The sequence below is a fragment of the Carassius auratus genome, unplaced genomic scaffold, assembly GCF_003368295.1.
Source record: "Carassius auratus strain Wakin unplaced genomic scaffold, ASM336829v1 scaf_tig00009672, whole genome shotgun sequence".
Lineage (NCBI taxonomy): Eukaryota > Metazoa > Chordata > Actinopteri > Cypriniformes > Cyprinidae > Carassius > Carassius auratus.
This window is the reverse complement of record NW_020524058.1, coordinates 15468-42954: the sequence shown is the minus strand read 5'-3', so window position 1 is coordinate 42954 and position 27487 is coordinate 15468. Positions and strand designations below refer to the sequence as shown.

The 27487-nt window shown below is 39.8% G+C and overlaps 1 protein-coding gene across 1 annotated transcript; it reads left to right on the top strand.

Annotated features, from left to right (window-relative positions):
• Positions 1-698: 698 nt before the first annotated feature.
• Positions 699-3122, top strand: LOC113072618 (L-rhamnose-binding lectin CSL3-like). The gene is made up of 9 exons (XM_026245604.1): positions 699-816; positions 912-935; positions 1042-1116; positions 1188-1323; positions 1426-1535; positions 2214-2258; positions 2467-2587; positions 2683-2792; positions 3033-3122. The coding sequence occupies exons 1-8, from the start codon at positions 771-773 to the stop codon at positions 2786-2788; spliced, it is 663 nt and encodes a 220-aa protein (XP_026101389.1). The 5' UTR covers positions 699-770; the 3' UTR covers positions 2789-2792; positions 3033-3122.
• The last annotated feature ends 24365 nt before the right edge of the window (positions 3123-27487 follow it).

Sequence of the window (27487 nt, the reverse complement as noted above, 5' to 3'; positions counted from 1 at the left end):
TCTGCAGATACACAAACAACCAATGATACAAACTTGCATAAGTTCTTCTACTCATAAAGAAAAAAATATTGCAAAATGGGAACAGTCTGTACAGACAAGTGTAATCACTTATATCTTAAATAGGTAAAAAATTCAGATTATGAAATGCTAAAACCTGAAGTAACTTTGTCTGAAAAACAAGAAACATCTACAGATATTTCATAAGTATGAATGTGTTAGATCACATCAAACTGTCAGAGAAAAATGCAGCCAGTCTTAAAGTTTCTCATTCAGACAAATGATTGTAATAATAAAATCTTCCTAATCATCAGGAAGAAGGAGGCGGGAACCGGCGCACAATCATATAACATTTTAATTATTCAAAATAAACACAAAACAGCGCATCAGCCCCTCACGGACGACTGATGCTCGCAAATAAAAGGCAAAACATAAACTAAAAGCCCAGGCCTGGTCCTCTCTCGTCCTTCACTATCGTCCCTCCAGTTTTATATCCTTCCATCTCCTACGTGGGACTCGAGACCGGTGGTGGGTCGCAGGTGTCGCTGATTTCCCAATCATTCCGCCGGCCTCACTCCTTGTTCTCACGTCCCTCGGACCCGCCCCACTATGATTTCAACATTTATATCAAGATTATGAAGTGCAACTGTAATTTCCTCTTTTGTTATCTATTGCCAACAAATGATGATGATGCGTCTGCTGCATTTGTTATAAAAACAGTATGCTCATGAATGTAACATTTCATATAAAGACAAGGTTTTCTTTTCGTTCACATGTACCAATATAACATGCTGATGGATAAACGAAGTGGGATTACCTGTATGTATTTGTTTTTTTTATTTTATTTTATTTTTTATACAATTTGTTAGATTCAGTATTTTCAATACAGTATTTGTTTCTGTTTGATTTTACAGTGCTGCTGTTGCTGTGTCAAAATGGTAAGATGTCCAGTTAATGTGCAAAGCTGTTAGAAGTCACACTTTTTAACACAAGACAAAACTTAATTATTTATTTCAAGTAATTTTACTTTTCTCACTTAAACAGCATGTTTCCTCTCTGCAAGTAATCCATTACTACAATCAGTGGCCTGTGAAGGACAATCTGCATCCCTCAGTTGTGGTGAGTAATCAAGACTCGAAAGCAGTGTGTTTAAACTTAACAATGATTCTCGTGGTCTTCTTACGTGTTAGACTGGGGATTCATACATGTCATTGATGCCAATTATGGAAGGAATGATGGCAGGATATGCTCTGCTGGACAACGACATGAGTCACTCTCAAATGTTCACTGCTTCCAAAAAACATCCCTCCAAACGATGACCACAAGGTAGGATTAACTGATAACAGAGAACATTTTATTACTTTGCAAAACCGTTACCCTTTCAAATCTTCATATTTAAATACTTGACATTGTCTGTCCATGAATCAGGTGTAATGGAAGAAAAAGCTGTTCTGTTCAAGCAGTGAACTCAGTTTTCAATGATCCTTGTTATGGGACCTATAAATACCTGCAAGTGTCTTATCAGTGCCGCCCACTTAGTAAGTCAATAATTATACACATATAATGTCCAACCTAAAATTGTATAATCTTAAAGGCTTAGTGCACCCCAAAATGAAAATTCTGTTATTAATTACTCATCCTCATGTTGTTCAAAATCTAGAAGACCTTTGTTCATCTTCGGAACATATTTTAAGATATTTTTGATGGAATCTGAGAGCTCTCTGATCCTTCCATAGACAGCAAATCAAAATAAAATGCTCCCAGACACAGAAATGTAGCAAAAACATTGGTAAAACAGTCCATGTGACATACGTGGCAAAACAAAAATCAACAACTCTTCTCCTCAGAGTTACTGTTTTCCACCAATCACAATGCATTTGAATGCTTCACCCTAAGTGTAAACTATATTAACTTGGGGGAGAAGAATTGTTAAATTGTTATTTTGTTTTCTTTGTGTTTTTCTTACTACGTTTCTGTGTCTGGGAAGATTTCAGTTGCGTTGCTGTCTATGGATGGTCAGATAGCTCTCAGATTTAATAATAATAAGAAAAATCATAATTTTTGTTCCAAAGATGAACAATGTTCTTACGGGTTTTGAACAACATTAGGGTGAGTAATTAATGCAAGAATTTTGGTGTGAACTAACCCTTTAACATTTAAATCATTTAGCTAATATTACCGACCCTTGTTCCTTTTTTCCACCTTAATAATTCTAGAACAAAGTGTAACTTGTGAAAGTCGCCAAAGTGTCATTAAGTGTGGTAAGAATCATTTTAAAAGTCTTTTTTACCCATATGTTTAGCTAATTTTAGCTAGGAAAGTGCTAATAAAGTTCACAAATAATTACAAAGAAACATCAAGTAACACATTTAATGAAATGTGACATTTTTAAATACAAAGACAATATATTTTCTTGTAAAACATATGTTACCTGTTTTATGATCATTAATGTCAGTTTTTCTTTATCAGAGAGTGGTGTTGTTGCTGTTCATCATGCCAATTATGGACGGCGGGATCTTCAACTCTGCCCTGATAAATACGTGAAAAATTCAGATTGTTACTCTCCCCAGACTGCCAGTATAAGTTCCAGGTACAGCAGAAACATAATCTAGATTAGAATCACTTACAGTAAGTAACAATGTAAAATTAACAAAAATGAATGCAATACTTTTTTTTCTTTGTAAGGTGCGATGGAAGAAAGTATTGTGTTCTAACTGCTTCAAATTCAGTGTTCCCTGATCCGTGTTTCGGCGTCTATAAGTACCTGGAAGTGACATACTCCTGCAAATGAGTTTGTGAGTAAAAAAACTATTCTTATTGTTGATGTTCAGTTATTTTTCTACTTACAAATTATAGTAGTGGGAATTCTATTAAACACAAAAAAAAGTTTTGATACGTTTTGACAATTATTTTCTCTAAGAGGTTTGATTGATTTTCAACACCTTGATAAAGTTGGTTCATTGTATAATTTCACTCAGAGATCTCAATAAAAATCTAAAATGCTGCAATGCTTGTCTTCTGTCTCAATGTCACAGAGCATGATTTACATCAGTCGGTGAGGAAACGGCCTGGAAGAGCAGAAGCAGCACATCCTTTTCTTTAGCACTGCCATTTCTGTTTCTCTTCTGATTCTCTTTTTTTCTTTAAATCTGCTTTGAATTTGTTTATTGAAAAAAAAGCTTTATACAAAAATAAATTGCAGTTGAAATTAAATCTGCCTCCCCTCCTTTATACACACTGGTGTCCTTTGAACAATCATATGACTTGGCACAGTTTATTACACTAACATTTCTTTGACACAATTGTTAGTAGGCCTATGTATAATCAAATGTATTACTGATTAAAACAATAAGAGATAGATGGCCAGTTATATGTTTTATAGGGAAAGCAGTATAATATAGAAGTACATTAAACACTGAAAGAAGCTTATACTTTCTTCTGAATTGTAATTTGGGCAGATCTTTTCAGATGCAGCAGGCTTCTTTTGTTATTTTATTTATAATGAAGCCAAAACAGTAAATGTCCAAAACATGATCAAACCATACAGATAAATAATCAGGAATGCTCAACACTCAAGAACAATATAAAGGGGGGCTGTTAATATTTTTCAAGTGAACAATCAATATAAATTATTTAGGTAGTACTTTACAATAATTAACATGTTAACAATTAACAATTAATTTGCTGAAAACAACATCTCGGTTATGTACGTAACCCTCGTTCCCTGATGGGGGGAATGGAGACGTTATGTCTAACGACATATGGGGTCTCACTTGGGAGGCCAATCATCTCTGAGTTTAAGAGAAAACGGCAATGAAAATTGGCTAGTGGATTTAACATACCTGAGCCACTCCCCGTGCCAACGGGTATAAATAGGGTGACAGGTGCATCCACTCATTGGGTTTTACGCTGAAGAGATGAGAACATGTCCCGGCAACAGCGACCGGTTCAAGGTTGTGGCATGGGGACATAACTTCTCCGTTCCCTCCATCAGGGAACAAGGGTTACTTACGTACCCGAGACATTCCCTTTCTGTCATCACTGCAAGTTATGTCGAACGACATATGTGGTCCTATGGAAAACGCCACAACCTGAAAACTGTCACAACCCTGTGGCACTGCAATTGTCGACAAGCCGTGGCGTGCCACAAAAGCCACGCTTAAGGTCGTAACCTTCCCATAGCCCCAGCGCAAATACACTGACCTTGGTACTGAAGGGGCCAAAGGGTAAGTACATCGATGCTGAAGAAGGCCATGCTGCTGTTCTGCCCACACAAAGGTAGTGGAAGGTATTTCAACCTTCGGAGGAATATTGCTTCAAATCTTCCCGATTTGTTCTCACAGCTTGGCAAGACGAGCTTTTAGGAGTGAGCTTTAGGAATAGGTCGCTACGGAGACCACATATGAAACTGATAGAGATACTGATATGGACTGACTCAGGGGGCAGTACTACATATAGGCAGGTCCTACCTTAGAGTAGGGATGGAACAGCTGCCAGAAGAGACTAACAGACCGGGTCTGTCAAAGGAAGACACAGGTTCGCCAAGAGTGAAACCTTGCCATGGAAGAATACACATATGGGATTACCTGAAGGGAATCAAGCCATATGGACACCTAGCCTAGTACAGGGGATGACCGGAGCTCCGGGCATGCTAACACCAGTACTGGGCCTGGCAACAGACTGCTCTGCCAAGTCTGACCTCAGAGGGTGCTGGAGGATGCTCGACCAGGGTATGCAAACCGGGGAACTCTACTGGGAGAAGAAAGGCACTTGCATCCCTGTGTTAGAATGGCGCAGCAAGCGTGACACCCAGCCAGCCCTTCCCGCCAATTACCTGTTACCCAACACACAGGAAGAAACTGGCTCTACACAAAGGTTGTAAAACCTTGCAAAGGTGTTAGGTGTCATCCAACCCGCAGCTCGACAGATGTCTGCCAGAGAGGCGCCGTGTGCCAGCTCATAGGAGGAGGCCACACTCCGTTTGGAGTGGGCCCTCACCCTCAAGGGGCACGGCTCGCCTTGGGAATGGTACACCAAGGTGATGGCATCCACTATCGGGTGTAATCCTAATATCTCCCAGAGTGCCAGCTGGCAGTCCCCTGCTCGAGCCAGAGAGACCGGGATGGGTGGTGACAGAGGGGTCTACTGCACTCCCCTTGAGGAGTGAGAGACGTGATCGCAGCGATGCCATGTGCATACACCCACAATAGACTCATGAATCATCCACGAGCGCAGCCTCAGCGTGTTGGACGCCAAAACACTGCAGACAATGCTTGTGACCATCAACAGAAGACAGAAAAACTTCTGCATACAGAAGGACACAGACGAAACGGCATCTTGAAAAAAAGAGGTGAATCTTCCGTGATTTGCTCTTTTAGAAACTGTTCTTTTAGTCAAAGTGCCCAGAGGAATCACCATAACAGGGACACCACTGTACTGCGCCGACACACCAACTAGGAACAGCTTGAACACAAAGATGAAAACTACTCGGCTCCGAAGCAAAAACTCTAATGAGTGGATGCACCTGTCACCCTATGTATACCCGTTGGCATGGGGAGTGGCTCAGGTATGTTAAATCCATTAGCCAATTTTCATTGGTGTTTTCTCTTAAACTCAGAGATGATTGGCCTCCCAAGTGAGACCCCATATGTCGTTCGACATAACTCGTAGAGACCGACAGATAGGGAACACCAAATTGACTAACTGCATTTAGATGTTATATTATATTAAGGTGCTGTATGTACTTTTTGAATCTACTAAAGCATAAAAATACCATAGTATGCAGCGTTGGGCAAGCTACTTGGAAAATGTAGTGAGCTAAGCTACCAGTTACTCTACAGTAAATGAAGCTTCACTACACTGAAACTACCCCCCTGGGAAATGTAGCAAGCTAAGCTACATCAACAGTAGCTTGCTACATCTAAGCTACTTTTAAAATTAAATTTTTATGTTGAACACGTTTTATTACAAGTCAATGCTATCTCAGTGCTCAAAACTATCAGTCAAACAGATAGGCAGGTGTAATTGTTTAGTTTAATAGTTTTTTGTGTTCCTTGTCAAGTTGGCAACAAAAACAATCAAAATACATGTAATTAACCATGTGCGCACAAGTAAGTGTATGCATCTGTTGCATGGGCATGCTTAATATAGGCTTTTGCAGAACAAAATGCAAGACCTCCAAACAGTACAAAAAAAAAAACGGCCAGGCTGGACCCTGATAATTTTTACAAGCAGCATCTGAAAACATTTTTTTTTTTTTTTCGAGGTACGGCCACGGCGACTCACTCCTCGGGATTAACTGTTCTCCGACATCATACCATGCCATCATTTCAGCAAATATTTGTTTGCATGACTGGCCAAGGAGTGGTACCATCCGGAGCAGAAAGTGGCGGTAATGCATCATGGTGGGTTGCTATCCAGCATAAACACGAACAAGATGAAGTAGCGCCATCGCGTAACTATACTGATCCCAGAACAGCGATCTTAGCAGTTGTATTTCCCGATTTGAGTTTGAGCTTCAGAAATGCTTGCGAAAATGTAGCTTGTCTGGAAGCTACCGCACTACTTGGTAAAAAAAAGAGCTTCGCTACTGAAAAGCTATTTGATTCAGAAAGCAGCGAAGCTATGACCAAGCTACAGAGAAATGTAGTTAAACTAGTAGCTTCGCTGCTTGTAGCTACGCTACTGCCCAACACTGATAATATGTTTGCAGATATTTAAAGGGGGGGTGAAATGCTCGTTTTCACTCAATATCCTGTTAATCTTGAGTACCTATAGAGTAGTACTGCATCCTTCATAACTCCAAAAAGTCTTTAGTTTTATTATATTCATAAGAGAAAGATAGTCTGTACCGATTTTTCCCGGAAAAACACGACCGGCTGGAGGTGTGACGTGTGGGCGGAGCTAAAGAATCACGACCACCAGTTGGCTTTTGCGTTGAGAGCATTTCGAAGCTGTGACATTACCGTGAGGAAAAACACATCCAAAACAAACCATGGCTAACAGTCAGATTCAGCATATATTTATGATCCAGAATCAGATTCAGAGGCTGAAATTTAACAAGAGCAGCATCAGCAACGATGTCTCTATGTGGTATGTACTGAAACTGTATATATTTGCTTAGCGGTTTTGTAAAATGAAAAAGACTTTGTCGTCTTTTTTTTTTTTTTTTTTTTTAAGCTGTACATGTGGAAAGTGCAGTTTGATGACAACATTGCATGTTGTTTACTTGATGTGCTTATGCGCCGATAGCTAAGTTAACAACACAGAGATATTTGAAGCAGTTTTACTCGTGCAGTTTGATGACAACATCGCATGTTGTTTCCTTGATGTGCTTACGCGCCGATAGCTAAGTTAACAACACAAAGATATTTGAAGCAGTTTTACTCACCGCATGCGGTTCCAACACACGATCGTGACCCTTTTTCGTTGGGACTGCATTATCCTTAAGAAATAAATGATGTGCAAATCCGGCGTCAAACTGGGCCTTGTTTGTAAAACAAGCATCTTCGAAATGCAGGGAACAAACAAAAACACTTGCACAACTCCGTTGATCTTCTGTAAAAATACTCCATCCACTGGTCCCTTAATGCTGTTTTTTTTTTTTTTTTTTTTGGTAATCTGTGCAGGGTTGTCTTGCCCTGGCAACCAAAAACACACTTCTTTTGTGACATTTCGCGACGCTCTCGCTCTGATCAGTGAATGTCTGTTGTGCTCTCAGTGCTCTGCTATATGGGAGCGCGCGCTCTTCCGGCAGAAGTGCCCCTTTTAGGACCCATATAAGGAAATTCCACTCCATCTAACATCACACAGAGCCATACTCGAAAAAAAAAATTCGAAACTTGTGACAAACCGGAAGGAGTATTTTTAGAACAGAAATACTCCTTCAAACGTACAACTTAATTTTTTAAACTTTGTCCATGTTTAGCATGGGAATCCAACTCTTTAACAGTGTAAAAAACTCAGTATGCATGAAATAGCATTTCACCCCCCCCCCTCCCCCTTTAAGAAACATGCTAAGTTAACATATTTGTTTATTTGGAAAATAATGCCTCCTTTGAAAATTTGCGTTCCAGGCCAGAATGTTGGTCTGTGTTTTAGGTTTATGAACCACTGGTTGAGCTAGATTAGTCAATCCTACATACGGCACCTTTAAGTACTATTTCTGTCATAGTTTCTTCAAGTTAAACTGAACTTTTACTTTGATGGGTTGCTGATTAGACCTTAAAGTTTCTGATTGTATGATATGATGATATTTTCCAAAAAAAAAAAAAAAAATAAATAAAAAACTCCGTGATGTGGAAATTATAGGCCCCTATAAAGGAGAGCAGTGCTTTCACTCTGCAGTTTCACCTTTGTAAATGAATCCGGTCTGAGATGTCTAGTTTGATGCACCTCCGTGTCTGCTTGTGGTCTAATCTAAACGCATTCATCCATGCAAACATGTGTATAAAGAGGTGCGCGGCCACCCATGTGTCATTGAGCACATCTGTCAGGGCTCATCATGAGACCAGAGCAGGTGACAGATGAGGTCCATCACACACACAATACACTCTCCAGGGAGGTAAGAAGTCCTACACACACTTGTGTTGGCAATCATGCAAAGTGACTTGATGAGAGATAGCCTGTCGAGTTGATTGACAGGCCTGCTAACAGAAGGTGAAGGCTGCGATGAGGCGACATCGAGAGCAGAAGAGCAGAGGCGTAAGCCTCCACCCCTGACACACGCATATAAACCCCTAATCACTGACCATGATTAGCTGTCGTCTCTGTAGCTCAAATCATTAGTGTGAGTGACGCGAGTCTCTGCAGCTCTGTCAGGGACCTTTTATAAATGTACAACCACACTGCTTCATTATTATGAGTCACTAAGGACGGTTCGCTTTGGCATGTGTGACGTTTTAAGCTCTGGCTGAGTGTGAAACTAAGATAAAGGTAGCTATGTGTAACATTAGGTCACATCCAAATTATATATTATAAATAGTGGTATCAAATGATTAGCGCATCCTCAAAATTATATTTTTGTTTACATAATATATATGTGTGCAGGGGCGGTGCACAAGATCCCGGGCAGTTCTAATCCCCCCCTTTAAAATATATGTTCATCTCTTCCTTTGGGGCTCTGGTAATCAGTACTGGTTTTACCCCCAGTCCGATGCCCCTGTACAAGGGCGCTGCACAAGATCCCGGGCCCTATGCATAGGCAGTCCTAAAATCCCCCGCCCCCCGAAAATATATATTCCAGACTTTTCAAGGGCCCTCTCTGCCTTTGGGGACCTGGTAATCAGAACTGGTTTTACCCCCAGTCCGACGCCCCTGGCCCTGTATGTGTGTGTACTGTGTATGTTTATTATGTATATATAAATATACACTCATACAATATATATTTATAAAATATTTACATGTATTTAAATGTATATTTTTATATTTATATTTGCTATATTTAAAAAAAAAACATTTAATATACAAATAACATATTTTCATATTATGTGTGTACAATTATATATAAATAATAAATATGCATAGAACACACACATTGTAAGGAGGATTTAGGCTGAGTGGATTCCATAAGCGGGTCTTTATTATAGGATCTGAGCATAAAATCCAAACAATATTCACAACTCGTGGTCAGGTCACAGGCTTGGGTCAAAACACAGGCAAAACAATCCACTGGCAGACAAATCCAAAACAGTAATCCAAAAACGTGAGTAAAAAGAGCAAAAGCAAAGATCATAACAAGTATCAACAATGGAACAATGAAAGAACGCTTAGTAAGGCAGTGAACTGGCAATACTTCGCAAAATGGCAGTGCAAACAAATGACTTATATACAGGGTGACAGGAAATGACAAGACAGGAAATGATGTGGCAGGAACAGGAAATGGCAGAGTTCAATATTCAGGTGAAGGCTCCCTCTGGTGGACTGGAGTCTGATCAAACGTTACAGATTCCCTCCCCCTAGGAACACCTCTAGGTGTTCTTCTAGGACGACCCCTTGGTCTGGATGCCGGACGATCTAGGTGAGTTTGGTGAAAGTCTCTGATAAGTGATGAATCCAAGATGTCCTTGGTTGATACCCACGATCTCTCCTCCGGGCCGTATCCCTCCCAGTCAATGAGATATTGCATCTGACCCCTCCTCCTGCGAGAATCTAGGATCTCCCGGACTAGGTAGGCAGGAGCTCCCTCGATCTCAAGCGGTGGAGGCGGTTCTTCGTCAGTGGTTTCGGGGCTCAATGGGCCGTGGGCCAGTTTCAGGAGGGACACATGAAAGCACGGAGAGATGCGGTAATTTACAGGCAACTCTAAACGGTACGTAACAGGATTAACTTGACGTATAATCTTAAAAGGACTAACGTACCTTGGACTTAATTTCATGCATGGGAGTTTCAGGCGTAGGTCACGAGCGGAAAGCCACACCATTTGACCTGGCTGATACTCCGGATGTGGACGTCTGTGTCGATCAGCTTGGATCTTTTGAGATCGAATAGCCCGCTGGAGACGGACATGAGCATTGTCCCAGACCTGTTCACTTCTTCTATTCCAATCATCCACAGCAGGCACTTCAGATGGCTCCCCAGACCAGGGAAACAGAGGAGGCTGATATCCAAGAACACATTGGAAGGGGGTAAGCCCAGTTGAAGAGTGAGTGAGGGAATTTTGGGCATACTCTGCCCATGGGAGGAATATGCTCCATTTCTCCTGTTCATGGTTACAGTATGATCTCAAGTATCTACCAATCTCCTGATTAAGACGCTCTACTTGACCATTAGCTTGAGGATGATAGCCAGATGTGAGACTGACGTTGATGTTTAAATGTTTGCAAAAAGCTCTCCAAACACGGGATGTGAACTGTGGCCCACGATCAGTCACAATATCATCTGGTAGTCCGTAAATCCTAAATACTTGATTGAACAAAACTTGGGCAGTTTCCATGGCAGTGGGTATTCCTTTCAGTGGAATGAGACAACAAGACTTAGAGAAGCGGTCAATGGAGACCATAATGGTGGTGAATCCTTGAGAGTTGGGCAGATCAGTGACAAAGTCAATAGACAGGTGTGACCAGGGCCGTTGGGGAATTGGTAGTGGTTCTAGAAGTCCTGCAGGCAATTGTCGAGGTGTTCGTGACTGAGCACAGATCTGACAAGCACGTACATAGTTACTGACATCTGCAGATAATGTGTGCCACCAAAAATAATTTCTGACCAAAGCCGTAGTGCGATTAATTCAAGGGTGTCCAGAAGCAGGGATGTGTGAACCCATTGAATGGTTCTGTTACGCAGACTGGTTGGAACATAGATTTTCCCAGCTGGGCACTCTGGAGGGGATGGCTCTTCGTGTTGGGCATGTTGAATCTCTTCCATAATGTCCCACTGGATGGGTGCGATGATGATGGATGGTGGTAAGATGGTTTCTGGTCTCATCTGTGAATTGGCAGAGTCATAGATACTTGACAATGCATCTGCCTTACTATTTTTGCTCCCTGGACGGTATGTGACTGCGAAATTGAATCGAGTGAAAAAAGAGTGCCCATCTTGCCTGACGAGGATTCAAACGCTTGGCATTCTTCATATACTCTAGGTTTTTGTGGTCTGTAATGAACTGAAAGGGATGAAGGGTGTCTTCTAGCCAGTGTCTCCATTCTTCAAGAGCGGCCTTGATGGATAATAATTCCTTGTTACCAATATTGTAATTTCTTTCGGCTGGAGTTAACTTTCTTGAGAAGAATGCACAAGGGTGTAACTTGCCGGGTGTTCCATGACGCTGAGAGAGGACAGCACCGATTCCACAGTCGGAGGAATCAACCTCGACGATGAAGGGAAGTTTAGGATCTGGATGCTTAAGAATGGGAGCTGTGGTGAAACTGGACTTGAGCTTATTGATTGCTGAAGTAGCTGCCTCTGTCCATACTAACTTCTTGGGTTTTCATTTAAGTAGTGAGGTGACAGGTGCAGCTATGGTACTGAAATCACAGATGAATCTACGGTAGAAGTTTGCAAATCCTAGAAATCGTTGTAACTCCTTAACAGTAATGGGTGTGGGCCAGTCCGTGACAGCTTTTACTTTGATGTCATCCATCTCAACTCCTGAATGGCTAATATTGTATCCCAGGAACTTAATTGATGTAACATGAAACTCACACTTTTCCGCCTTGACAAAAAGACCATTCTGGAGTAGGCGTGACAACACAGTTCTTACATGAAAGATATGATCCTCCATGGAGCAAGAGTAGATCAAGATATCGTCTATGTAGACAATCACATACTGATTCAAGAGATCCTTGAAAACTTCATTAAAGAAGGACTGGAAGATTGAAGGTGCATTGGCCAACCCAAATGGCATAACCAAATACTCGTAGTGCCCCCTGCTGGTGAGAAAAGCCGTCTTCCATTCATCACCCTCACGGATTCTGATGAGATTGTAGGCAGATCAGAGATCCAATTTTGTAAAATAGCTGGCCTCACGTAATTGCTCCAGAGAAGAAGGGATAAGAGGCAAAGGATGGCGATTCTTAACAGTGATAGCGTTGAGTGCTCGATAGTCAATACAAGGTCTTAAACCACCATCTTTCTTGTCAACAAAAAAGAACCCAGATGCTGCGGGAGAGGTGGATGGCCTAATAAACCCATAAGATAAGGCCTCTTCAATGTATTCTTCCATGGCCTTGGTTTCAGGAATAGACAGTGGATAAACACGACTCTTAGGTGGAGAGGTGTTAGGAAGGAGGTCAATGGCACAGTCCCAGGGGCGATGAGGTGGCAACTTGGTGGCCTTGTCTTTGCTAAACACCTCGGCTAAGTCAGCATACTCAGTAGGGACATTAGTGGGTGGTGAAGTTGGATTCTTGGCTAGATGAGTCGTGCAGACTGGAAGCTTGGTGGCCAGCTCTAGACAGTGAGAGTGACAATGAGGTGACCAACTGACCAACTCCTTCTCCCTCCAGGAAAACTGTGGTTCGTGCGTAGACAACCAAGGATATCCTAGGATAACTGGGTTTCGTGGTGATGATATAACATATAGAGTGATTTCTTCCATGTGAAACAGGCCAACTCTAAGTTTTATGGGAAGTGTTTGATGAGTGATATGACCTTTACCGACAGGACCATCATCAACGGCAGTAACAGCAATAGGTGGCTCACATTTGATTGTAGGAATGTTCAACTGCTTAACTAAATCTTAATGGATCACATTTGCAGCAGCTCCAGAATCTATTAACACTGAAAAATTATGGTTTTCATTAGCAACTGACAAAATGATGGGAAGTGACAAGCATAAACTGATTTGTAAAGTATTGAACATGTGACTCACTCGATAACTTGAATAGGGTTTTGCAGCAGGTTTAACAGGACAGTTGGAACAGCGATGTCCTGATTCACCACAGTAGAAACAGAGTTGATTGAGTAATCTTCTTCTCCGTTCATCAGGTGGTGAGTTAGTCCAATTTGCATGGCTTCAGAAGGAACAGACTGACATGGTGTTTGCGCGAGTTCGTAAAAGATTGTCAATCTTGATAGCAAGGGTAACAAATTGGGAGAAGTCGAGTAAGTCTTAGTAAGGCAGTGAACTGGCAATACTTCGCAAAATGGCAGTGCAAACAAATGACTTATATACAGGGTGACAGGAAATGACAAGACAGGAAATGATGTGGCAGGAACAGGAAATGGCAGAGTTCAAGGTGAAGGCTCCCTCCGGTGGACTGGAGCCTGATCAAACGTTACACACATATGTAAACAAAAACTTTTATTTTGGATGCAATTAATCATGATTAATTGAAGAGTAAGGGAATTTATATATGAATGTATTTACTCAATTGTGTGTATGTGTGTTATGCATTGTATGTATTCGTCCTGGACATGCAGTTAGTAAAATCATATTTAATAAAAATTTTATTAAATTTCAAAAAACACTTTCCATTAAATAATAAAAACAAAATCATTTTTTGATTCTGAAAAAAATGGTTATTTTTGTTAATGTATTGTTGCTTTTAAATAAAATTGTACTGCTAATAAAAAGTATTTAATAATAATGTACTTAAATATTTTATAATACTTTGTAAGTCATTCAATAATATAAAAAATACTGCTAAAACATTCACTTTTTTGTGTGTGCACTGTGTTTAATGTATTCATTCTTTTACATATATATATATATATATAGATATAGATAGATAGATAGATAGATAGATAGATAGATAGATAGATAGATAGATAGATAGATAGATAGATAGATAGATAGATAGATAGATAGATATGGTGGTGTATAAATATTCTCTTTTATCTATTTTATTGGCTCAAAATATTGGTGTATTGTACAGTACCTTCAGATATATTTACTCTTACAGGACCTCATTTGAATACCTTTTTTATCTGCTTTAATTATATTCAGCCATCTCAGTAGCATCATTAAGTCTTTAACCTCGTTTGTAAATGACCCATGTAGCTTCTCCAGGGTCATTGTTAATCAGTGTTTATGGGTCCTTGTTAAACGTTCAGGTTCATCTTAACTAATTAAATTGTCTTTTCTGAGCTCAGATCTACTGTGCACTTTTATTGTTCATGTGATTAAGGTATTTAAAGATGACTTTATGTTCAAGATAGGTGTCATGATAAAGAAAGAAACATAACTGAAATCTGAACTACATTCACTACTAATGACTACATTCAAATGCAAATTTATTACAAAGAATAACTTTAGATTCCAATAAAAGTCTCTGAGGCTATAAAGAGCAGCACTGAAGAAAAACATACTGTAGATCCAGCAAGAATAAGTTCAAACAGAAATAAGAGCAAGACAAATAGGAAGAAATTAAGATGAACAACCTATAATAAATGTAAATTAAAAATGTGTGGATGTGGCAGACGGATAGAAAAAAGCAGCCAGCAGCCATGCTGTTTGTGTATGAGCAGGGAGCCATGTGTATGAACTAATGTCTTAATTGGTGTGAATGGCAACGTCCGCTAACTGACCAGAATCATTAACCAGAGCGGATGAGAGCTGGATGGTGTCAGCCTCACACACACACTAGCCTAATTCTGCGGTTACAGCTGTGACTGTCACACTCTGGTTCTCTGCAATACCAGCAAAGGCCAGAAGAGACGATACACTAATTAAGAAACATAGTCACAGACAGCTGGTAATGTATGGGTTCATAGCCATATCAACACACTGTTATATATATATATATATATATATATATATATATATATATATATATATATAAAATGTACCTTTGTCTATACAATAAAATGATGCTATAATAGGTAATTTTGCTGTGTGCATTTATATATTTGATCAATATTTTGAATAACTGTGCAGCAATTTGAATTTTATGGCCATATTTAAAAATGATTGGTTGTTCATTAAATTCTGTCTGCATGCATCTATCTATATACATATTTATTATAAATCCCCCAAAAAAAGAAAGAAAGAAAAGAAAATGAAATAATACCCCTATGGCTTTTGTTTAGTTCTGGCTGAACGAAGTTATTTCTGTGTTTGTATTATTTTTATGAACAAAAGGGATTCGCTACCTGTTTGTCTGACCCGACTGAAAGCAGAAGCCTGTTTAATAATGATGGGAGGGATGATAATCTTAAATCAGCTGCTGTCTGGGCTTGGACTCGTATCCAGCAGAATTCCACAAATTCAATTGGCAGAAGACCTTGAATGGTTTATAGAAGTGGGTCAATCTAATCTTTGTGTTTACTGGTACTCTGCTGAGTTGAGGGCACAAACGTGGCACTCAGAAATCTAATCATGCAAATCTAAGGTAGAGCAGAAACAGAGCATAAGTCACTGAAAGCAAACACCAGACTACATCTTTCCTAATATGTGGCCATAGAATTTTAGTTTTTCACCAAATATCTCTCACAGTGTGCATATTTACTTTGAATGGCTGTGATGTGTATAACACAATGCCTTATATAAGCAATTATAAAATCCATGTTTAAAACAATTGTATTTAAAATTCTAATATATAATTATATAATACACACACACACACACACACACATTATATTAAATAGATGAATATGTGCATATAATAAAAAAAAATCTATAGTGTATAAATTCTTCATAGCATTAGGAGCTATTAATGACTCTAAAACTGTCAGAACAAATTGCTCAGGGTTTTTTTTTTTGTTTTTTTTTTTGGACACTACACTGTAGTTAATGAAGCTCCTTAAATAAACAGTGTTAGATGAGCAACATATGTTACTATGGTTTTACACTTTCTCTCTCTTAAAATCTTTCAGACTATGGAATCACAGTTATGGAAACACCAGTGTGTTATAGTGACTACTTTAGGCACTGTGAACGTTGCAAACAAGAACAGCATTATAGGATAAATTATAAAAACATCTAATGAAAATAATATTTAGCATTTCTTTGCATCACTTTTATGATATCTGTAAGTCTGGCCATAGAATCATAGAAAAGGTTTAGGTCAGGACTCTGTGGTGGCCAGTTTATTCAGTCTTAAAATCTTTCATATTTCCTTATTTAAATCCAGACGGCAACTTTTTTGGCCAGACCTTGTGTGTGTGTATATATAGTGTATGGGTCTGCTCTTTGTGGTCTACTGCTCATATAGGTATGCTTTTTATTCTCTCTTGCATGTGTTTCAGACTGCCCTTGAGGGCTGTCATTCCCACAATGCTGTGCAAACCCTCAGCACTTACCACCACAAAGTGCTGGCCTCATTGGCCTGGATCATGACTTCCTCTGGCTGCTCTTTTTTCCACACTTATGTTGTGCTCTTTTATTCTCTTCGTCCTCATCTTCCTCAGGTCACTACTCTTGATGGAGGAAGAGAGTGTCGCCCCAAGGTCTGACGGCTTCTTTCCTTCTGTGTTTTACATCTCCTGCACTTGCTGTTGTTCTTTTAGTTTCTGGCCGTGGGGCAGAGGGGCAGAGAGGAGGTCACTTGGACTGTTGCCTTTTTCACAGGCTATTCAGAGAACGCTATTAAAGGTGACAAAAAAAGCATTTTTGTGTCATCGAACTTCTTTGCAGTCTTCATTTCCTCTTTCTCTCACTGCTTGCCCCACTTCCTGTGGCTCTCTGGGAAGAACTGAAGGGCATGTTCTTTCGGTGGGTGTACAGTACGAAAAAGCCACCTGAATTTGGGTGACTGGGTTACCACTAAATACTTTGCAATAGCCTGAAGTGTAATTTTGTTATTTTTTTATATAGATAATATAATATATAACATATTATATATTTTATATTCTATTTTAAATTACCTTTCCTTTGTGTATTTTCAGTTTTTTAAGTTTAGTTATTTTTTATTTCTATTAGGAACTTCAGTTAAAACATTTATCTCTCTATTTTTTTTTACTTTAAGCTTAATATTTTATTTCAGCTTTATTTCAATTAATGTAAACAATTTTTAATAGTTTTAGTTAAAAAACAACAACACTGCAGCCTTAGTAAATGAAACCTTCACTAACAACATGTTTTTCTGTTGTTGTACAGTTTTAAAAAGAGCCTCTGGTTTAAAGACTATCCACATACAATTTTTTAAAGAAAGACATTGAAATTTGATATCCTTTTAAAAAATAGTCAGAAGTTTTAGTATTACATCCCAGCCAAACCAATGCTTCTTTCTAATAGCTGGTATTGTACAAAAGAACAGATTTCCTTACATGAAAAAAAAAAAACGTCTCAGGTTACGAATGTAACCATGGTTCCCTGAGAGGGAACGAGACACTGCGTCCTCTGAAGGGAAACTATGGGGAACAACTCGTCGTGACCCGTGTCTGAAGCATACTTTGAAAAACGACGTGTTGGCCTGCAACAGCCTCTGACGTCGCTACCGGCGCGACTATAAATACACCCGTAACTTATCTTCTTCGTGAAGCTTGCGTCCAAAGCATGGCAGGGAGCTAGAGGACGCAGTGTCTCGTTCCCTCTCAAGGAACCATGGTTAAATTCGTAACCTGAGACGTTCCTTGTCAAGGGAACTTCGAACTGCGTCCTCTGAAGGGACACTATGGGGAACAGTATACCCACGCCGCCATGCTGAGGGGAGTGCAGGCCAGAATCATGGCAAACACTAAGTACCAACTCTACCATTTCACCGGGAGTCGCCCCTGGGACGGTTCGACGGCTGTCCGTGACATTATCCCTTATGGCCAAAGGCCTAAGCTACATACCCAACTTACCTGTGGGGCCTTGGCCCGGGGTAGAGCTGAAGGCTTGGAATCACAAAAAGATTCCTTTAAAGGGATACGGCTAAGAACCTAGCACTGTCTATTACCAAGTCTTGCCTTTCACAAAGGAGGGGCTCTCGTGGCACTCTGATAGAGCAGCTCATAAATGGAATGGCCCGGGAGCAGAGCAATTGGAGGATGGAATGTACAGATGAAGCCTCGGCCACACCTGTACCATGGCGTCAAGCCCCAATGGAGCTGGATGAATCAGAGGAAGCCAGAGGGGATAGTGTGATGCTCTCTCGAGCCATAAAAAACGATCCACCCAAATCTGGCCAACCTTTCCAACTCTGCTTCAACACCTTCAACAGCAGGATGTCTGCTCTCACAGTGCGTCTCAAAACAGTATGTAGTACTGGAGCGCTCTGAAGAAAAAAACGAGAATTCAGTCTCCCATGAGAGGAGGAGTCCGAGCTCTGAGCAGCATGCTTTTCAGAAAAGGGGGGCGCTGCTAACTACCTTGAGAATAGCCCACACAGCCCCCATGTTGAGGGGCGGTGCTTGAGGTGTTTAACAAATACACACTGGTTGAATGAAGCCCAAGGAACCTCGGGGCTAATCATCTTAAGAAAGTGAACGAAGCGGAGCGCGTAACCCTTACCGTACAGGATTTCAGAAAGTGTGCAGAGTCTTGTGTGCACACTTACCACTTACGTGAATTTGAGACAGTGCGCAAAGTGTTCACGTGCACACTGACCACCATGTGGTTTTGAGAAAGTACACAAGCTTAGCGTGTGTACAGAAAAGCATTGCAGAGGCGCTGGATCGCACAGGAGAGGCGAGCTCCAACCTTCAAGCGAGGGGAGCATCACCTGAGGCAGTACATACAGAAGGACTCCGTAACTACCTCCCCGGATGTGCCAAGCGGCCAGGCGGCCCCTCAGGGTGACCTGCCTGGACATCCATGAAATTCCCTGCAGTGCTGTGCCAATTCTGATGATCAGCCAGGCTCTGTAAAGGAAACTCACAGAGTTGTTAGTAGACATATAACCACCAGCAACATAACACCCATAAGCAGGTAAAGCAAGGGTTATGTACTCACCCACCTTTCTGTACTGGAGTCCCGCTTGCGGGGCGCCCCGTTCTGGTCCGGACCATCGGTAAGGTGGTTACTATGAACATAGAACCAACCAAAACATCATAGGTCCAGGAAAGGAGACTGTTATGTGAGAAACTTTCCACCTAACCTCGATCAGGTGGAGAGCTGGTGGCTACAGGGGAATTAGGCAGGGGAGGATAAAAACAGAAGTTAAAACAAAGGTAAAACACATCTGGAGCTAATAGGTATCGCTCTGATCCGGGCGAGGACGCTGCCTCGTCTGAATCACATCCCTCAGACCCTCCTTACCTCTCCGTGACCCGCGGTTCTTCTTGCCCCTGCCCCTAGGCGGGGGAGGAGTGCAAGCCGTGACACTAGCCTTCTGCGCTTGTCTGCGATCCTCAGATCGAGGGCCAGGACCCCTTTGTTGTTCGGGATCGGACCTGGACCTTCGTTGAATGAAGGATTTAAAGGCAGCGGAGTGCGCCCTTGCCTCCCTGAACTTTTCGACCACCATCTCGACGGAGGTACCGAAAAGCTCAGAAGGCGAGACTGGAGCATCGAGAAGAAATCCCCTTTCTTCCCTCCCGATGTCTGCCAGGTTCACCTACAGATGTCTCTCCGTTACCACCATGACCGCCATAGACCTGCCCATGGCAGAGGCGGCCTGCTTGGTAGCCCGGAGAGAGAGGTCTGTGGTGCGGCGCAGCTCGGCTACCTGGTCAGGTGAAAGGCCCTCGCCTGTATCCAGGTCCTTCAGCAGGTCAGCCTGGTAAGCCTGAAGCACTGCCATCGTGTGCAACGAAGCCACAGCCTGGCCTGCTGCCGCATATGATTTGCCATTTAAGCAGGATGTATCCTGGAGGGGCTTAGATGGCAAAGAGGGAGATTTAAGAGAGAATGTTTCACCCACAGAGAGATAGCTAGCCAGCGTCTCTTCTACAGGGGGCATCCTCTCATAGCTGTTTTCGTGCATGCCCTCGATATTAGCATAACTCGTATGCTGAAACCGATGCGAGAGGAAAACGGCCTCTTCCATTCCTTTTTAAATTCTGCATGCAAGTAAGGCAAGAATGGAAGGCTCACGTGGGCTGGAGGGCTATGGTCAGATAAATAACGCTCATCGAGGCGACCTCGTGACGTTACCTTTCTGGCACGCTTCCATGGCAAGTCTAATTTTGCTGTGGCGCGATCCATAACCTCTAACAGCTCTTCATACGCAGGGCAGGAGGATTAAGAAGGCTCAGCCTCAGCTTCTTCGCCACTCTCAGACATCTCCTGCTCTCTCTGGGTAGAACCCAGCAGAGCACTAACTTCAGTGTCAGAAGGGGTTAATGACAACGCATCTTCAACGCAATCTTCAAGTTCAACAGCGGGTCCTGAGCCGCGAGATCCAGATGGCTGTCCCTATATATATATATATATATATATATATATATATATATATATATATATATATAATTTAAATTATAACAAAAATAAATCAATACTTTTTATTAATACAATAGAAGCTGCCTCAAAGTTAATAGCCATTACATTTTTATTTTTCATTTTTGAGTCTTTACAATCGTTTTAGCAATAAACAGTACTGGAGAACATTTAAATTGGATACATAAAACAAACACTGCATAGATACTTATTTTCTCTACGCTATTGAAAAAACAAAAACAAATGACTTATCCTGTGACCTTTGTTTGTCCTGGAAAACTGCTGATGAAGAGTTGTGTTGTGATTCATCTTCCCCTAATCTCTCACCGAGGGACTTTAGCATTAGAGGAAATGCTGTGTGAGACATTCTAAGAGACTGAACTTCAAGGAAAAACATAAATCCACCAGGTGTTCCTGAATCACCACTGCACTAGCGTTTCTGTCGCTAACCGTTTATCCATTCATTCCACTATATTGACTTTCCATTAATCATGCTAATCCCTAGAGCTGATGTTATCAACTACAAGCTAAATGAAGCGTATTCAACAAAGTGTACATGGATCAAAAGGTCACTGACAGCTCTGTCAATTATTTCGGTACATTGTTTCCTTATGTATGGCAATTTGAGGTACACAGTATGAAAAAGTGGAAAGGAAGCAAGTTTGAAGCCATAATGTCCAAATCAGAACCACAGCACAATATGCCATAAGCAGCAAGAATCTGAAACAAAAAAAAAAAATCATAATTTCCCTCAGTAAATCTACTGAGTGAGTAAAAACTAGAAAGTAGGTAAAACTCAGTGTCAACAGAGCACATTCTCAGGCTGTACTGTGGAGGGAAGTGATGAAGTGACAGACACACTGTGACTGTATACACACAGATGCTCTACAGTCACCAGTCTCAGCTCTGCTCTACACTCACACAGCAGGCAGCTGATAGACAGCCATTACACACCTCTGCAAACATGCCTCATATTCTTCCCTCTCAGTGCTTCTGTTTCTCCTCTAGCTCTATCACTCTTTATTATCTCTCTTTTTATGCTCTGTATATTTTTCTTGTCTTTGTAAAACAACACGGAATCAAATGGACCCCATTTACTTTCTTAATAAATGTTTTTGGTTTTGCTGAAATATCAGAATAACGTCTGTTGCTGATCCCATGTGGAAGTGGGTTTCTTAAAGGCACAGCCACAAAACAACAACAACAACAAAATTGTCAGAGAGAAAGTAGTATAATAGTTTAAATTATATAATAGATTTTGTTTATTGTACGCTACCATTCATAAGTCTGGGGTTGCACAATTTATACGTGTTTTTTTTTTTGTTGTTGTTGAAAGAAGTCGTCAGCAATGCAGTTTTTATTGTTTAATATTACTACAGTTGAAAATAATGGCTTTCAATATATATATATATATATATATATATATATATATATATATATATATATATATATATATATATATTTTTTTTTTTTTTTTTTTTTAAATGTAATTAGTTTCAATCGGTGTCAGTGTCCTTCAGAAATCATTTTAATATGCTGATTTGGTACTCAAGAAACATTTCTTATTATTATCAATGTTAAAAACAGTTGTGCTGCTTAATATTTTTATTGAAAGTTTGATTTCATTTTTACAGGTTCTTTCATGCTATATAAATAATTTTAAATATATATATTTTGAAACACTGAATATGTTTACTGTTGGTTTTGATCAATTTAACATGTCAGTGTTTAATAAAAGTATACTTCATGTTTGTTTTATAATATGTTTTCCAGTGCAAGCCATTTTTAGATTATAATTGGACATTTTATTTTTTTTAAAAGCATGAAACGACCCTGTTAAAGTTTGAATATAATTTCTTGTGATTACAGCTGGATGTGGCATGTTGCCTATCTCTTTTCCCTCTTTGTTCTCTTTCCTATCACACGTTCGTCATCATAATAATCTGCCCTTTCAAATGAACTCCTGGATCCATCAGAATATGAGAAGCAGATGTGACATAATGATACAGCTCTCTGTCAGGCCAGCACTTCACTATTGTGACAACACTTTCCTCTGTCTTCTCTCTTCCTCATTAACCTCACTGGCAGTAAATCCCCCTTCTGTCTCAATTCATCTCAGCTTCTGTGGAGGACAGTTAGTAAGGAAAGGGTCTCATCACAAAAGACCGAAGCCCCCTGTACTTCTGCTGTGCTCCACTGAGCTCCACTCTTTGGTGTATGACAGTATGACTCAGAGACTTATTCCTAACAGTTTCCTTGCCTGTTTGACCTTGTCTTTCTGGGTCTGCGTGCAGTGAAAGTGTTTAACTTCCACATCTCTGTGTGTTTCACCATCTCCCGGGGTTCAAATCATTTTTCAAGGTTCAAGGTTAAAGACTGATGATGTGTCACCACTAGAGAGCCTGCAATAGAGACAAAAAGAAATTCATATTTATACTGAAAATAAAAAAACTACTATTGCTGTTTCCAAAAAATGTATTCCATGGCTGCTATTCTAAACTTAAATGGGGCGGTACAATGGTGTTTCGTGTATTCAGAGTTGTTCGCAGTGTTAAAGAGATGGATTCTCATGCTAAACATGGCCAAAGTTGAAAATAATAATTTAGAAGAATGACTGAGAATTTCTGTCCGAAAATCTTACTTCCGGGTAGGTACAAGTTTCGGCTGGGTTTTTTTTCGATCGTGGATCTAATAACGTAGACGAGAACGGAAGTCCTTATAATGAGCATTTCTCCCGGAAAAGCGCGCATGCGCACACACATTGACCAGAGGAGAGCGAGACCGCGCACATTAACGTGCTTCAAATTTGTAACGTGCTTGGATTTGTTCGAGAATGCCTCCAAATAACTGCATTTTTGGATGTGAGGGAAAGTTTACTGTGTTCAGCTTCCCCAAGAAAACAGCGTTACATGAACAGTGGATGCAGTTTGTTTTTCCGCGGCAGCAACGGAGTGTATGAAGTGCGTTTGTGTATTCTGGTCATTTGAGTGACCAATGTTTTATAAACAAGGCCCAAGTCGACGCTGGATTTGCACATCGTTTGCTATTAAAATATGGAGCCATCCCTGTGATAAAAGACCCCATTCATGTAAGTACAACTGCATCAGATTTCTGTATTTTGTTGGAAATCAGCACATAAGCAAATATATGTTAATCGAAACAACACGAAACATCAGTATTATAGTTCCGCTCACAGCACGTCTCCAAAAGCTCAGCTTTTTCCGGAAAGAATCGGAAAGCTGTATATTTCTTTAACACCTACAAATGATAAAACTAAAGAATTTTTGGATATATGGAGGATGCAGTTCTACTCTATTCAAGATTATAATGAGATTAGGTAAAACTGTGTATGTACCCTTTAAGTTTATACTAAGGCATTTTTTCACACTCCTGAAAGTCGCAATGAAATGGAAGTTTGATCGTCTTTTTTTCCTGTTGTAGATTGCACATGAGTAAACATCTTAATAAGTGTTCATAATGAATTGATTGATTCTTATTGTGAGGGAGAGTGTAAGTTAATGCAACTGTATGCAGTTTTGTGTATTTTTGTAGTAAATTGTGCTGAATACACTAATACATGTTGTAATTACAGTAGATATGCATTCGTTGCTGTTGTAAAGCAATCCACCCTTTTTTCGCAGAATTTTGTACCTCCTTTAAGGAATTAATAGTGGCTTGATTAACCTCAGAAAATGAAACTTTCTGATTATGTTCACCACAAATATTTGCTTAAATTAATTCAATAAATCGTCTATTGGCGCTTGTTGCCGTATGTATAAAATGTTTCTTGTAAGGACTCGCTACACATTTCATGAGGAGGCGTATTCATTCAGTTCTGGCTAATGAAATGCACCTTCACAACCACACTTGAATGCTATTTGTTCAGGGTGACAGTCAGTCTTTAAAGGCCAGTAGATAGACACATGCTTCCAGAAGGAGCCATTGAATGGAAAAGACTAGAACGATTTATTCATTTGAAAATTTTGCTCAGAAACAATGATCTCTCAGTGAAAAACGAAAATAAATATTTTATTATTAATATTACCTTTATATGATTACAATATAACAATAATAGTATCCATATAAATTTTTCAATGAAATAAAACTAAATGAAAACACTGAAATACTTTTTTTTTTTTCTAATTAAAATTTCTAGAGTCAAAGCCTGTGAACCACAGAGGTAGATCATGTGGGATTTATTGACATTTTTATACGGGTATTTATGTCCAGAGTGGCATGGTTTATATAAAATCGGAATTGCGTCATAGCTCATTTTTGATCTTATAGTATAGAAACAACAGCAGGAAAACAATATTTTCAATTTGGGTCAAAACCAGCACATAATGTCTGGCATTCATCAGTGAATGCTGAAGTTTTAGAGTACATCCCTTCCTGCGTGCTGTGTTTGTCTTGTTGAAGGAGCGTGTAAGTGCATTTGAATGCTCATTTTTTATAGATCGCTATCGATCATTCCTGGAAAGGAACATGGCTCTCTCCAGATAGAAATCAAAGTGTGACATCGCAAGACTCCTATTTCCTCTTCCGATGTCAGGTGGGATTGATTTTATGGGCTTGAAGGTCTTTCTCACCAAAGAACGCTGGAAAAACTTTACACCGTAAGACCAAAGACACATCCTGGAGCTTCAAGTGTGCCTTTGCTTGCATTACACAGGAAGTGTCTAAAGATTCCCACCATTAAAGCTGGATTTTACAAAGCACCGCAGGTGAACGGGAGCAGAATGTGTTTAAAACACTGATACAGGGAATGATAAACTGATTACAGTTGTTACATGTTGTCAATTTCTCACAAATATCTGCAAATCACCTTGGACTGCCAAAAATGACAGATTGCAGCATGCTCCAATCTGTTTTTAATTATGTTCAAGATCCACGGCAGGCTTGATTTTAGAGATTCAGTGGAGAATGAAGACTGACATGAAAGCAATTTTCCATGCTCTCTTCATTAAAATTGCTTTTTCTTCCCTTCCCTTGTCTCCTTCCATTTTCCTCCTCGCTGTCTTCCTGTAATCCCCCTTTCCTTCTGTCTTTTTTGTTTAGCCACATGTTAGAGAGTTGCCTAAGGATGCAGCAGTGTAAGGCATCACATACATTATGTGAAGCCTGGTCTAAATATCTATATTATAATATAATAATATATTATGCCTCCTAAGATATTTTGTTTAAAAGACAATGTTAGATTGCATTTCTATATAAAAACAACAACAACAAAAACTACTTTTTAAAAGATCCATGTCAGTTATTCTTGTGGCAGGGCTATTATTTATAGTTACATCTGAGACAAAAAACTGACATTTTATTACTTGGAAGAAAAAAAAAATGTAATGTAATAACTAAATAAACTAGAACTAATGTATAAATAAAGGAAATAATATTCTATACAAGCAGACTGTGAGGCTCATTTCTAGCTGTTTTTAACATTGCTACAACATAGCAGATGGTAGAAAAAAAACATGACTTTGAAGCATCCAAATCGAAAATAAAAACAGTTCATCTCTGTGATCTAAAAAGGCATTGTTCTTCATGCACTAGGGAGTTTTCCTCATTAATACATGATCATATTGTACTAATTTCTGTGTAAATTCCCACAATCGTTCACCTGGAGGAAAACAAGACTAGCAGGGGGGAGAGGTCTGCCCCAGAGCACATGCCTCCTGATGACATGCTCCCCAGAGGCCATTAGGGAATGATAAGGGAATATTCTGTTTCCCTTGATAGAGCCTTTAAAATATTCAGTGTGAGAGTCTTCGTTTGCACTCTTTCTTGCTCTCCTGTCTCTTTCTCTCTGGGTCCTTGTGGCTTTCTCCTCATCAGTAATAGAATCCTGGTGTCAGTGCTGCAGCTCTCAGCATGAGGCTAATGAAGAGATGGAGCTGTCACTGGGAGAGACCAGCCACCACAAATGACATACATTGTTCACCCCCCATCCATATAACACAGTACAGTCTGCAACAACCCACCCACCTTAATACTCTCAACCGCTCCTGAACAGAGCCAGTGTCATGCCAGACAGAACATTACAGATTTAGAATCACAATTGTTTAGCACAAAAAATGTTCTTAAAATTTGACATTGACATTTTAAAGGGTTCATAATGATGTGATTTACATTTTTCCTTACTCTTTGGAGTGTTACAAGCTCCAATGTGAATTAAGAAAAAGTTGCATCTGTAAAGTTGCAAAGACTAAAGTCTCAAATCCAAATAGATATTCTTTATGAAAGTTAACTTGTCCACGCCCTCCTAAAATGGCTCATTCTAACACGCCTCCACATGTCTACATCACTGTGTTGGAAGATTTCCATAACAATGTCCAAATGTTCACGCAAAGAAAGGAGTAACTTTTTTTTCTTTCACGTAGGATTGTTGTTGCCACCATGTTATATATATATATAGCTTAGAAAGTTTTCAGTTCTATTTCTTCACTGCTTGTCTCTAGTAAATCCTGACAGTACTATTTTAATGCCAGCACAAGCAGTTAGTAAATCTGGCCATTTGTTTCATACCAAAAAACCTGCTTTGTCTCTCTGTCTGGATGGATGGATGAATGAATAAATGAACGAAGGATGGATAAATGGATTTACGAATAAATTAATTAATTGAAGGATCAATGGATTAATTGAAAGATACATGGATAGATGGATGAATATGATGGTGGATGAATAAATGAATCAAATGATGGATAGATATTATATATGATATATTTGGCTCAGGGTGTATGAAACTTTATTTCCCAGAATGCATTGCTTTTTTTCAGATTGGAATTCTAAAAAATCCTCTTCCTGTCATTCCAATTC